The 13,099-nt window shown below is 38.0% G+C and overlaps 1 protein-coding gene across 1 annotated transcript in view; it reads left to right on the forward strand.

Moving 5' to 3' along the window:
* The window catches only part of LOC138737388 (dynein axonemal heavy chain 8-like), a 397,732-nt gene that overhangs the window by 358,165 nt on the left and 26,468 nt on the right, over window positions 1-13,099 (forward strand). The window contains exons 44-45 of the mRNA XM_069888135.1: window positions 10,653-10,809; window positions 11,529-11,681. Of these exons, the coding sequence (XP_069744236.1) occupies window positions 10,653-10,809; window positions 11,529-11,681 (310 nt within the window). The remainder of the gene's footprint in view (window positions 1-10,652; window positions 10,810-11,528; window positions 11,682-13,099) is intronic.

Below are 13,099 nucleotides of genomic sequence, written 5' to 3' on the forward strand. Positions count from 1 at the left end.
CATTAATAGTTACTAATAAAAATTATTGTTTTGAAGATTCCATTGTCTTGGTAAATTGTCCAGGTTCATAACTGTCCCAGGGAAAAAATGTCACATAACAGAGAGCATGTGTTTAAACTGAGTGGGTAACCTTTAAAGGAGATGTATGGGGCAAGTTCTTTACACAGAGAGCAGTGAGTGGGCACCAATAGTAGTGGAAGCAGATACAATACGAGTGCTTAAAAGCCTTCTTGATAAACACATGTATATGCAGTGAATAAAGGAATATGCGTCAGAACAAATAGCAGATATTTATTTTAATTTAGACATCATGTTCTGAACAGACATAATTTGCCAAAGGGCCTGTCCTTGTGCTGTATTGTTCTATGATCCATTTATATTTAATGCCAATATTTATATAGCCGGTTAAGGTGTACATTTTGTTACCTATCTCATCAACTTGTCCTTCTACCTTCAAGCACAAATATCATTAAGCACCTTCAATACAGTTACTGCTGAAGAACTATTTTACATACAGAAAAATTAAAGAACATCAGCTTACATGAAGTTTTGGTAACAATGACATAAATGGAGACTTGACGATTAAATTGAGTTCCAAGTACACCTAGTCCTTGTTTCCTGCTGAATACTATCCACAGCACAAGGGGAGCAGAACTGAACCCAGGTGACTGATTATTGCCATATTACCGAACTGTGAACTTACCCGATCGATCATATATAATTGGGAATGTCCCTCCATCATCTTTTCCTGTGATATTGTCAGTTATACTGTATAGAACCAGACCCTTCAGCTCAAAATCTCCCATGTCATTGGTTTGCCCATTGAAACTAATTGCATTTCCCTGCATTAGGACCATATCCTTGTTTATCTTGTCTATGTAAGTTTCTGTCTAAATGGCTCCTAAATATAACCGATTCCATCACCTCATTATGAGGGGCATAGAGAGAGAAAATAACATCCCAAAGCAGAGATATCTAAAACTATGGGCATAGGTTTCAGGAAATAGACAAAAGGTTCAGAGGAGAGCTGAATATTTTTTTTCTCTGAAAAGATTGAGATCTGGCAGCCACTGTCCGATAGGTGAAGACAGTATTCTCTCAATAGTAAGTACTTAGATTACCTGGAATTTCCTGTCAAAGTATTCTGGGAGACAAGTTCTGGGAAGTAGGATTAGTATAGATAGATCAGCATGGACACAGTGGGCAAAGGGTCTGTTTCTATGCGGAATGACTCTTTTAACAGTGGACCTTCCCACAAGGACCCAGCCCTGATGTGCAGTGCAGTGTTATGCCCCAATCCAGCAGCGAGGAGAAGACACACTTCAATAGGTTAAATTTTAACTCTATTTATTAACAACAATTAACAAATGCAGTGCCTTTCCCAAATTTACCCACTTAGTACAGAACTAAATATATTTTCAAACAATGTAAAAACCCCAGACACTACTGTCTGTGCCCAATACTTCAAAATACAAAGGAAAAAACCCCCAAAATTGCTCAGTCCTGACAGGAAAGTCAATCAAAACAAAAAACATTGTCTTCAAAGTTACTTCTCAAAGTTCAAAGTCCAAAGTTCAGTTTTCAACTGATTAACAAGAAGGACATCCAAAAAACACACCGACGGGAGGGGGGACCAGCTGGGGAGTCGATCTCCACAGCCGGCAACGACAGCTGCAGAACACCTGCAGCAAGAAGAGACCACAGAAGACAATGGAAAGAAAGAAGAGAAGAAAAGGGCAACAAAGAAACAACAGATGGCCAACCCAGAGGAAGAAGAAGAGGAAGAGTACAGTGAAATAGAAGAAGAAGGGAAAGGCAAGATAAAAGATATACTTTCTCTTATTAAAGGATACATGGAGTCATTTAAAGAATGGCAAACACAGGAATTTAATGATTTAAGAAGAAGAATAAACAACATAGAAGAGAAAATGAATAAAATAGAGATGACCTTAACAGAAATGGGAAAGAGAATGGACAAGATGGAAGAGCGGGCAGTAGCAGCAGAAATGGAGGTAGAGGACTTAAAAAAGAAATTAGAGGAATCTAATAAAAAAGCTATAGAGACACAAGAACTGTTAGCTCAGAAAATAGATATAATGGAAAATTATAACAGAAGAAATAACATAAAGATATTGGGCCTAAAGGAAGATGAAGAAGGCAAGAATATGAGGGAGTTTATAAAAGATTGGATCCCTAGGATCCTAGGATGTCCAGAACTACAGCAAGAAATGGAAATAGAAAGGGCACATAGAGCATTGGCCTTTAAACCACAACCACAACAAAAACCAAGATCTATTTTAGTAAAATTCCTAAGATATTCTACAAGAGAAAAGATACTGGAGAAGACAATGGAAAAAGTAAGAGAGGGCAACAAGCCACTGGAGTATAAAGGGCAAAAAATCTTCATTTATCCTGATATAAGTTTTGAACTCCTAAAGAAGAGAAAGGAGTTCAATACAGCAAAGGCGATTTTATGGAAGAAAGGGTATAAATTTATACTAAAGCATCCAGCGGTATTGAAAATATTTATTCCAGGAAAACAAAACAGACTATTCTCGGATCCAGAAGAAGCACGAAAATTTGCAGAACAATTACAAAATAGACGGAGAGATGAAGACGTGTAATGAGAGTAAAAATGATCACGATTGATATGTATGTGGGTAAAGAGGTATAAGAGTGTATAGGTATAATGTGCATACGTGAATGTATCTGTACTTAGAGGAAAATATAGATAGTATAGACAAGAATTAATAAGGGAAGGTAATGGAATAGAGAGAATAAGGAGGGAATTAAAAGAATGACCTTTGTTACATACGAAAAGTGAAATCTTTTCTGGGGGGGCTGGGTGGGGGGGAATAGCGGCCACTGCAAAATCAGTTGACGCTTGCGAGTGAATTCGCAAACCCAAATGGAGAGGGGAGATGTGGTTGTCCAACAAGGGATAAAGGACAACTCAGGAGGGGAAGGGGAGATTGGGGCTAAAGAAGTTATAAATAGGAGAATAAGGAAAATGTTTGATGTTTTAGGAATGTTGTCTTATAAAGGGTTTAAAATAAGAAAACAGAAATGGAAAAGGAGGAAAGGTAATGATGGAAAAACGGAAAGGGAAGATAAACAAAGTATAAAATGGCTACGTTGAACTATATGACTTTAAATATTAATGGACTACATAACCAAATTAAAAGGAAGAAACTGCTAAATTTACTGAAAAAAGAAAAAATTGATATAGCATTTGTCCAAGAAACACACTTAACTGAATTGGAGCACAAGAAATTAAAGAGAGATTGGGTAGGACATGTAACAGCAGCATCGTATAATTCAAAAGCAAGAGGAGTGGCTATATTAATTAGTAAAAATGTGCCATTTAAAATAGAAGAGGAAATAATAGATCCAGCAGGGAGATATGTAATGATAAAATGTCAGATATATTCGGAGTTTTGGAATCTACTCAATGTATATTCACCTAACGAAGAACATCAAAAGTTTATGCAAGATATCTTTTTGAAGGTAGCAGATACGCAAGGGAACATATTAATAGGAGGGGACTTCAACCTGAATTTGGATTCAAATATGGACAAAACTGGGAAAAAAATTAACAGAAAGAACAAAGTAACCAAATTTATAATTAAATCAATGCAAGAAATGCAACTTTTGGATATATGGAGGAAACAAAACCCAAAAGAAAAGGAATATTCATATTACTCGGCTAGACATAAAACATACTCAAGAATAGACCTATTTTTGTTATCAGCTAGTATGCAAGATAGAGTAAGAAAAACAGAATATAAAGCTAGAATACTATCGGACCATTCACCCTTAATATTAACAGTAAAGCTAGAGGACATCCCTCCAAGAATGTATAGATGGAGATTAAACCCCATGCTACTTAAAAGGCAGGATTTTAGAGAATTTATTGAAAAACAATTAAAAATGTATTTTGAAATAAATACGGAATCAGTGGAAGATAAATTTATACTATGAAATGCAATGAAAGCATTCGTTAGAGGGCAAATAATAAGTTATGTAACCAAGATGAAGAAGGACTATAATCAGGAAACAGAGCAGTTGGAAAGGGAAATAGTAAATATAGAAAAAAAATTAGCAATGAAGGAAGATACAACTAAAAGAAGAGAATTGGCGGATAAAAAATATGAAACATTACAAACATATAAGGTAGAGAAGAATATAATGAAGACAAAACAGAAATATTATGAACTGGGTGAAAAAACGCACAAAATCCTAGCATGGCAGCTTAAGACAGAACAAGCTAAGAAAATGGTATTGGCTTCAAGGAAAAAAGACAAACAAATTACATATAATCCAAAAGAAATTAAGGAAAACTTTAGAGAATTCTATGAACAATTATACCGAACTGAAAACGAAGGGAAAGAAGGGAAAATTGATGAATTTTTGACTAAAATTGAACTACCAAAACGACAAATAGAGGAACAAAATAAATTAACAGAACCATTTGGAACAGTAGAAATACAAGTGATAATAAAAAAATTACCAAATAATAAGACACCAGGAGAGGATGGACTCCCAATAGAATTCTACAAAACATTTAAAGACTTATTAATTCCGCCCCTCCTGGATGTAATCAACCAGATTGATGAAACACAAAGCTTACCAGATTCATGTCTTCTTCTTTGGCTTGGCTTCGCGGACGAAGATTTATGGAGGGGGTAAAAAGTCCACGTCAGCTGCAGGCTCGTTTGTGGCTGACAAGTCCGATACGGGACAGGCAGACACGATTGCAGCGGTTGCAGGGGAAAATTGGTTGGTTGGGGTTGGGTGTTGGGTTTTTCCTCCTTTGCCTTTTGTCAGTGAGGTAGGCTCTGCGGTCTTCTTCAAAGGAGGTTGCTGCCCGCCAAACTGTGAGGCGCCAAGATGCACGGTTTGAGGCGTTATCAGCACACTGGCGGTGGTCAATGTGGCAGGCACCAAGAGATTTCTTTAGGCAGTCCTTGTACCTTTTCTTTGGTGCACCTCTGTCACGGTGGCCAGTGGAGAGCTCGCCATATAACACGATCTTCGGAAGGCGATGGTCCTCCATTCTGGAGACGTGACCCATCCAGCGCAGCTGGATCTTCAGCAGCGTGGACTCGATGCTGTCGACCTCTGCCATCTCGAGTACTTCGACGTTAGGGATGTAAGCGCTCCAATGGATGTTGAGGATGGAGCGGAGACAACGCTGGTGGAAGCGCTCTAGGAGCCGTAGGTGGTGCCGGTAGAGGACCCATGATTCGGAGCCGAACAGATTCATGTAAAACAGCAATAATTACAGTAATACTAAAACAAGGGAAAGATCCACTCTCACCAGCGTCATATAGACCAATATCTCTACTAAACACAGATTATAAGATAATAGCTAAACTATTAGCAAACAGATTAGCAGAGCAGGTACCGAAAATGGTAAACTTAGACCAAACTGGATTTATCAAAAAAAGACGCACAACAGACAATATTTGTAAATTTATTAACTTAATTCATGCAGTAGAAGGAAATAAAGCACCTGCAGTAGCAGTTGCTTTAGACGCAGAGAAGGCATTCGACAGAGTAGAATGGAATTATTTGTTCAAAGTATTGCAAAAATTCAGTTTACCGGAGAAGTATATTAATTGGATTAAAGCATTATATAAGGGACCGTTAGCGAAAGTGACAGTAAATGGACATGTATAAAAACAATTTAACTTAAGCAGGTCAACGCGGCAGGGATGCCCACTATCACCTTTATTGTTTGCGTTAGCTATAGAACCACTAGCAGAATTGATAAGAATAGATAATAATATAAAAGGAATAAAAATAAAAGACAAGGAATATAAAATCAGTCTATTTGCGGATGATGTCATAGTGTACTTAACAGAACCAGAACTATCAATAAAAGAATTATATAAGAAATTGAAGGAATATGGAGAAATGTCGGGTTACTAGATAAACGTAAATAAAAGTGAAGCAATGCCTATGAATAATGCGGATTTCTCAAAATTTAAGAAGGAATCTCCATTTAGATGGCAAATGCAGGCAATAAGATACCTAGGTGTACAAATAAACAAAAATCTCGGCCAATTATATAAACTCAATTATTATCCACTAATGAAAAAATTACGGACGATTTAGAGCATTGGAAAGATCTACCACTAACACTAATAGGAAGGATAAACTGTATTAAAATGAACATTTTTCCAAGGATATTATACTTATTTCAGGCATTGCCAATACAACTGACAGAAAAATTCTTCAAAGAGTTAAAGAAAATAATAAGGAAATTTTTATGGAGAGGGGGGAAACCGAGGATAGCACTAGATAAATTAACAGAATGGTATAAACAAGGAGGCTTACAATTGCCAAACTTTAAAAATTATTATAGAGCCGCACAATTAAGATACCTATCAGATTTTTATCAAACAAGGGAAAAACCAGACTGGACGAGATTAGAATTAGATAAAATAGGGGGAAAGGTACCTGAACATATATTATATAAATGCGATGAAAAATTGGTACAACATAGAACTTCTCCAGTATTACATCATCTCCTCAATATTTGGAAGAAGATTCATGTAGAAAGAAATAAAACAAATTATCAATTACCAAAACTAATATTGACGCAAAATAAGTTACTCCCTTTTACAATAGATAACCTTTCCTTTAGAGAATGGGAAAAAAAAGGGATTAAAAGAATAGAAAATTGTTTTTCAGGAAGTAGACTCTTATCCTTTGAACAAATGAGAGATAAGTACAATATAACTGGAGATACAGCGCTGGCATATTACCAACTGAGATCCTACTTGAAAGATAAATTAGGAAGCAATTTGAGTTTGCCAGAGGGAAGTAACCTTGAATATGTGATTACAGATACAATGTTAATCAAAAGATTTATAACAAATATGTATATTAAACTGCAAGAAAAGGAGAATGAGGAAACAAATGGTAAAACTAAACAAAAATGGGAACAAGATTTAAATATAAAGATAAAAAAGGAAACATGGGAGAAATTATGTTCTGGAACGATGAGAAATACAATAAATACGAGGCTACGTATGATACAATATAACTGGTTACACAGACTATACATTACACCTCAAAAGTTAAGTAAATGGGACCCAACAGTATCTGATAGATGTTTTCGATGTAAAAAAGAAATGGGAACAACAATTCATGCAATCTGGACATGTGAGAAAGTAGAAAAATTTTGGGAAGATCTCAATCAGATATTAAATAAAATAACAGAAAACAATATACCAAAGAATCCAGAGATCTTTCTCCTAAGTAACATAAAAAACAAAGAATTTGGAATTGATTTGGAGGATGCACAAAAAAGATTTATTAATATAGCTCTAGCCGTAGCAAAAAAATGTATTATGTCAACCTGGAAATTGGAAGATAATCTGAAAATACAACAATGGTATATAGAAATGAATAAATGTATTCCATTAGAGAAAATTACATATAGTTTAAGAAATAATATTGAAATATTCGAACAAATATGGGAGCCTTACATTAAATACAATAACAAAAACCTACCGGGGACAATCATTACCTAAGTTGATGGAAGGAGAAGGAAAGAAAAGAATGGACTCAGTAGAATTTCTGGTGTATTTTTGTTGAATGACAACATTATCGGACTGGTTTAATGTAACCTAGATTGTATACCTAAAATGGATGGGGGAGGGGGTGGGGGGGTGACTTGGGAGGAGGGAGGGGGGGGGAGAAAAAGTCACTGTATATCTGTGAAAAAGAAAAAGTGTGTAGCATGGCTAATGTGATTTATGGTGTGAAAAATAAAAAATTTAAAAAAAAAGGACATCCAAAATTGAACACTGAAGATAACAGACTTACAACTCCTCCACAGGCCTGGGCACAATGGGCTTTCCAAATGGCTCTTTCACTAGAAGATGTTAAGTGACTTCTTCTGTCACACTCAAGTTCAGTCTGCTAGAACCATTCTCGACCCAGAGTCTCTAAGTCTCCTTCTAGGCTAGCCTGGTGAACTCTCTCGTCTTCCTCTCTCCAGTTTCTTCTTGCTGATCTCTTGTGGCTCCTGCAATTAAGCCTTTTTTCCATTTCCCTTATCTGCATTGCCCAACTGTGGCCAGTTAGCACAGTCTATGAAACAGGAAGCTGCAGAAGAAAGCCATTTCTTAAAGTCACAGTCCACTGTCCAAACAGTCATAGCCCATAACAGCAGTATGTCCCATCTTTTTCAGATCTGTATCAATGCCCTGGGACCTAAAACCTTTGGGAGCAACTATGCTGTGTCCTCCAACCTCACTTCTTGCTGATACACAGCACGATGTGTAGCTCAGAAATTCCCACCTTTCAGGTCTTGCTACTTCATCCCTTTCCTAACCTCTTAAAGTTTGCTTGCAGGACTTCATCTTTTTTTCTATCCATTTCATTAGTACAGTTAAGGACTGTGGACCACAACCTTTCTTTATTCATCACCCCTCCAGAATGTTCTGCAGAACTTCCCCGTGCCAGAATTAAAGGTATTCACAATATTCCTGGGAGGAAAAAAACACTCAAAAATGTTTGGGGCTGATGAAGGGTTCCAGCCTGAAGTGTGCTGACTCTTTCTCCTGCTGATATTGCTCCATTCCCTGTATTGCTCCAGTAGATTGTTTGCTCCGGATATCAGTATCGGCAGAACCTTGGATGTTCTCTTGATATCCTTAAGTTTGGCAAGAGGGAGGCAGCATATTATCCTGGAATCACATCCACAAACATAGAAATGCCCGTCTTCTCCCCTTATTGTCGAACCCCATAATAGTTGGTCTCTTGACCTTGTGCAGTTATAACACCATGGTGCTATGGCCTTGGTACTGATTGCATATCCCAGAAGAAATTGTTCATCCATCAGTACTTGGAACAGCTGTTCTGTAGGGTTTCCTGTATTACATGAACTTTTTTTAGTCTATCTAGCAGTAATTTAGTCACTCTTTGCTTGCAATCCTTTAGTAACAGCATGACCCCCTTTTGAAACTGCTATCTTCAAAATCCTGAGCTTCGTCAATGAACCTCAGTGACACCAGCTTGCTCAAGATTTTTTACAGTGTGCATTCCACAGTTGGAGGTGCTTTATTTTGCCTCCAGTTTTAAATAACTCAATTGGAAAATAAAAAATACATTTGAAGTGAGATTAATATTAAATCACTGATCATTTTATATACCATGAAGAAGCTTATTTGATTTCCCTTTCCTTTAGTTTAAATCAAGCAGTTGTTTAGCATTTTAAGCTTTAAGGGACTTTTGTCTCCCACGCTCTTTTTAAACTCTGTTCTGAAAGGGTCTTCTCCCATTCCTTCGCCAACACAGAATGGAAGCAAAACTAAACATATTTAGGCAGAAGGTGAAAGGAACAGGTGTATATCATTGATTATTGTAGCATCTTCTGCCATCCAGTAAAATCATGGCTTATCTGTACCTCAACTCTTTTATCTGCACCTCAACTCTTTTATCTGCACATGATCCTTGAAGTTCCTTGAAGCCAACACCTAATAAAAATCTATCAATGAGGTTCTAGTTGAGGGATGTTCAATAATTAGTGGAAAGGAAGCTTTGTGAGCAGAGCCCTGGGGTCAAGATGGTTTAGCTGGTGACCTTCATGAGCATTCTGTGACTCCATAATAGGTTTGAGTCAATATGAATAAAGCAGGTGTACAGCTGATACAAAGGTGGGGGTGTTCATTGACCTTGCAAAACCAGGCCACCAGTTTGATAGCCATTTCTACCCAAGTCATAGGACCATAGAACACTGCAGCACAGAATCAGGCCATTCAGCCCTTCTCATCTGTGCTGAAATTTCATTCCACTAGTCCCACTGACCTGCACTCAGCTCATAACCCTCCAAACCTCTCCCATCCGTGTATCTTAAAACTTAAATGAACCGAATTTACCACGTCAGATGGCAGTTTGTTCCAAATTCCCACCACTCTCTTAGTGAAGTTCTTCCCCCTAATGTTCCCCCTAAACCTTTCCCCTTTTAACCTGAAGCAATGTCCTCTTGAAATGATCCCTCCCAAATTAAATGGAAAGAGCCTATTCACATTTACTCTCTCTATTCCCCTCATAATTTTGGAAACCTCTATCAAATTTCCCCTCATTATTCTACGCTCTAAGGAATAAAGTCCCAACCTATTTAATCTTTCCCTGTAACTCAACTCCTGAAGGCCTGGCATCATCCTAGTAAATCTCTTCACTCTTTTCATCTTGCTGATATCCTTCCTGAAGTTTGGTTTAAACTACTTCAAAGTACTCCAAATTTGGCCTCACCAATGTCTTAGACAACCCCACTATAACCTCCCAACTCCTGCACTCAATACTTTGATTTATGACGGTCAATGTGCCAAAACCTTTGTTTACAACCCTGTCTACCTGTGATGCCACTTTCAGGGAATTATGTATCTGTATTCCCAGATCCCTTTGTTCCTCCCACCCTTTGGTGCCCGACCATTTACTGTGTATGTCCTACCTTGGTTTGTCCTTCCAAAAAGCAACACCTCATTAAATTCCATCTGCTACCTTCTGGCCCATTTTTCCAGTTGATCTAAATCCCTCTGCAAGCTTTGAAAGCCTTCCTCCCTGTCCACAACACCTCCGATTTTAGTCACATCCGCAAACTTGCGGCTCTTACCAATTGTTTTTTTGTTCAGGTATCAGAGTAACGCTGCAGCAGAAGTTCTCAACACTATCACCAACATCCAGCCAAAAGAAAGTAGTGGAGGAGGAGGTGAGACTCGAGAAGCCACTGTGTACAAACTCGCTGACAGCCTGCTGACAAAGCTGCCCCCAGATTATGTGGCTCATGAGGTATGTTTTTTTTACCATTACTATTTATTGAAACTATCACATTTGTTGCTGGACTTCATTGCTGTGTAGTGAATTAGAGATTTTGATATGAATGAGCCAACTTCGAAGAGCCAAATATAAAACTTAGATTCTAGATCATCAATATTAACCTAAAGCAAAAGAATCCCTTATTCACTTCATATTTCCACATTTCCTTACAATATAGAAGGAGCTTCATCGCGTTTATGCCCTCTGTCAGAGCAACTCCATCAATCCTTTGGCATGGCTAGTGTAGTGTACTGTAGTGTAGTGTACTGTAGTGTAGTGTACTGTAATGTACTGTAGTGTACTGTAGTGTTCTGTAGTGTACTGCACCAACGAGCTAGGTTCCAATCCACGCTCCTTCTGTAAGAAGTTTGTATGTTCATCTTGTGTCTGCGCAGGTTTCCTACAGGTTCTCTAGTTTCCTCCCACATTCCGATATAAAGGTGGGGCATTATGAATGAGATATGCAGTTATTATTTTCAATTAAGCCTGCAAAATTTTGCAATGACACTGAATTTGGTTATTTCCTCTAAAATAGTTTTCCGGGCTTGTAAATATAAACCATCTTGGTTTTCTACTGCTCAGCTTTACTGCAGCTAATATAGTTTGTTAAGGTAATATTTCTGACCATATTAGGAAAATAATAGGAATTGCAAAATTGTTCATCTTCATGAAGGAAACTGTTTGTTTTTTAGGTGAAAGAATGCCTCACAAAAATGGGGATTTTGAATTCTATGAATATTTTCTTGCGTCAAGAAATTGACCGAATGCAGAAGGTTATTACAATGGTTCGCATCTGCTTAAATGACTTAAAGTTGGCTATAGATGGGACCATCATCATGAGTGAGGTCAGTGTCATTTTAGGTTAAACTTCACATGAGTGAAAGCCCATAGATTCCTTTATAATAAAATAATGTAGTAGCAGAAACAAAAAGCAAAGATATTTTAACAATTTCATCTGCAGTAATTTCCTGAGCTTGGAGTGATTCAAGATCATAAAACTTTTATGCAATAATTTAACACTTTATGTTTGTAAAAAGTGAATTAGATGTGTTTAATGACTGAATCAAAGTGAATGGAGCAATGAGCAATATCCATCTCCATTGAGTTAATGTTCCAGCGATTTATCATTACTTTTACAGCTAGTGGTCTGCATGATTAGTGTAAGACCAGAATGCTTCGACCGTGCCAGTGACCCAGGTTGGAAACTGGCGCTGTCTGTGAGAAGTTTGTACATTTTCCTTGTGTCCATGCAGGTTTCCTCTGGGCACTCTGGTTTCCTCCCATGTTCCAAAGAAGTGCAGGATTAGTTGGTTAATTTGCCACATAGGTGTAATTGGGTGGCAAGTGCTTGTAGGCTGGAAGGGCCAAGAAACATCCTGTATCTCTAAATTAAATTAAAAAATGATGTTATACCTGGTAGCTTGAATTCTATTCACTTCACTTCTCTTAAATGCTGATGCAACTTTCTGGCATAACTGCTTGACTGTCACCATTTCTTGTTCCCTCCTAATGATATGGGCAGGTTTATATTTTAATTTAATCTGTAATTTTTTGTTTTCATTTGACAATATATAGAGCAGCAGAGACATTATTTTGCATGGCTTGAATGGACCCTTAACGTTGAAAATTCTTGTCATTGCTGGTGTTCTGCATTGTTCTTATTTCCTCATGGAATCTTTTTAGGATTTACTCAAGAAAAGCAAAAGAGAGGTGGAGGCTGTGAGGGATATTCTTCCATTCCCATAGGAATTTATGTGAGTGAATCAAAGCAGATGGTGGGATCGTGCTATTCAGCAGTCCTCACCATTCACTCAAAGCAGATGGTGGGATCGTGCTCTTCACCAGTCCTCACCATTCACTCAAAGCAGATGGTGGGATCGTGCTCTTCAGCAGTCCTCACCATTCACTCAAAGCAGATGGTGGGATCGTGCTATTCAGCAGTCCTCACCATTCACTCAAAGCAGATGGTGGGATCATGCTCTTCACCAGTCCTCACCATTCACTCAAAGCAGATGGTGGGATCGTGCTCTTCACCAGTCCTCACCATTCACTCAAAGCAGATGGTGGGATCGTGCTCTTCACCAGTCCTCACCATTCACTCAAAGCAGATGGTGGGATCGTGCTCTTCACCAGTCCTCACCATTCACTCAAAGCAGATGGTGGGATCGTGCTCTTCACCAGTCCTCACCATTCACTCAAAGCAGATGGTGGGATCGTGCTCTTCACCAGTTCTCACCATTCACTCAAAGCAGATGGTGGGATC

This window comes from Narcine bancroftii, chromosome 6 (assembly GCF_036971445.1).
Source record: "Narcine bancroftii isolate sNarBan1 chromosome 6, sNarBan1.hap1, whole genome shotgun sequence".
NCBI lineage: Eukaryota > Metazoa > Chordata > Chondrichthyes > Torpediniformes > Narcinidae > Narcine > Narcine bancroftii.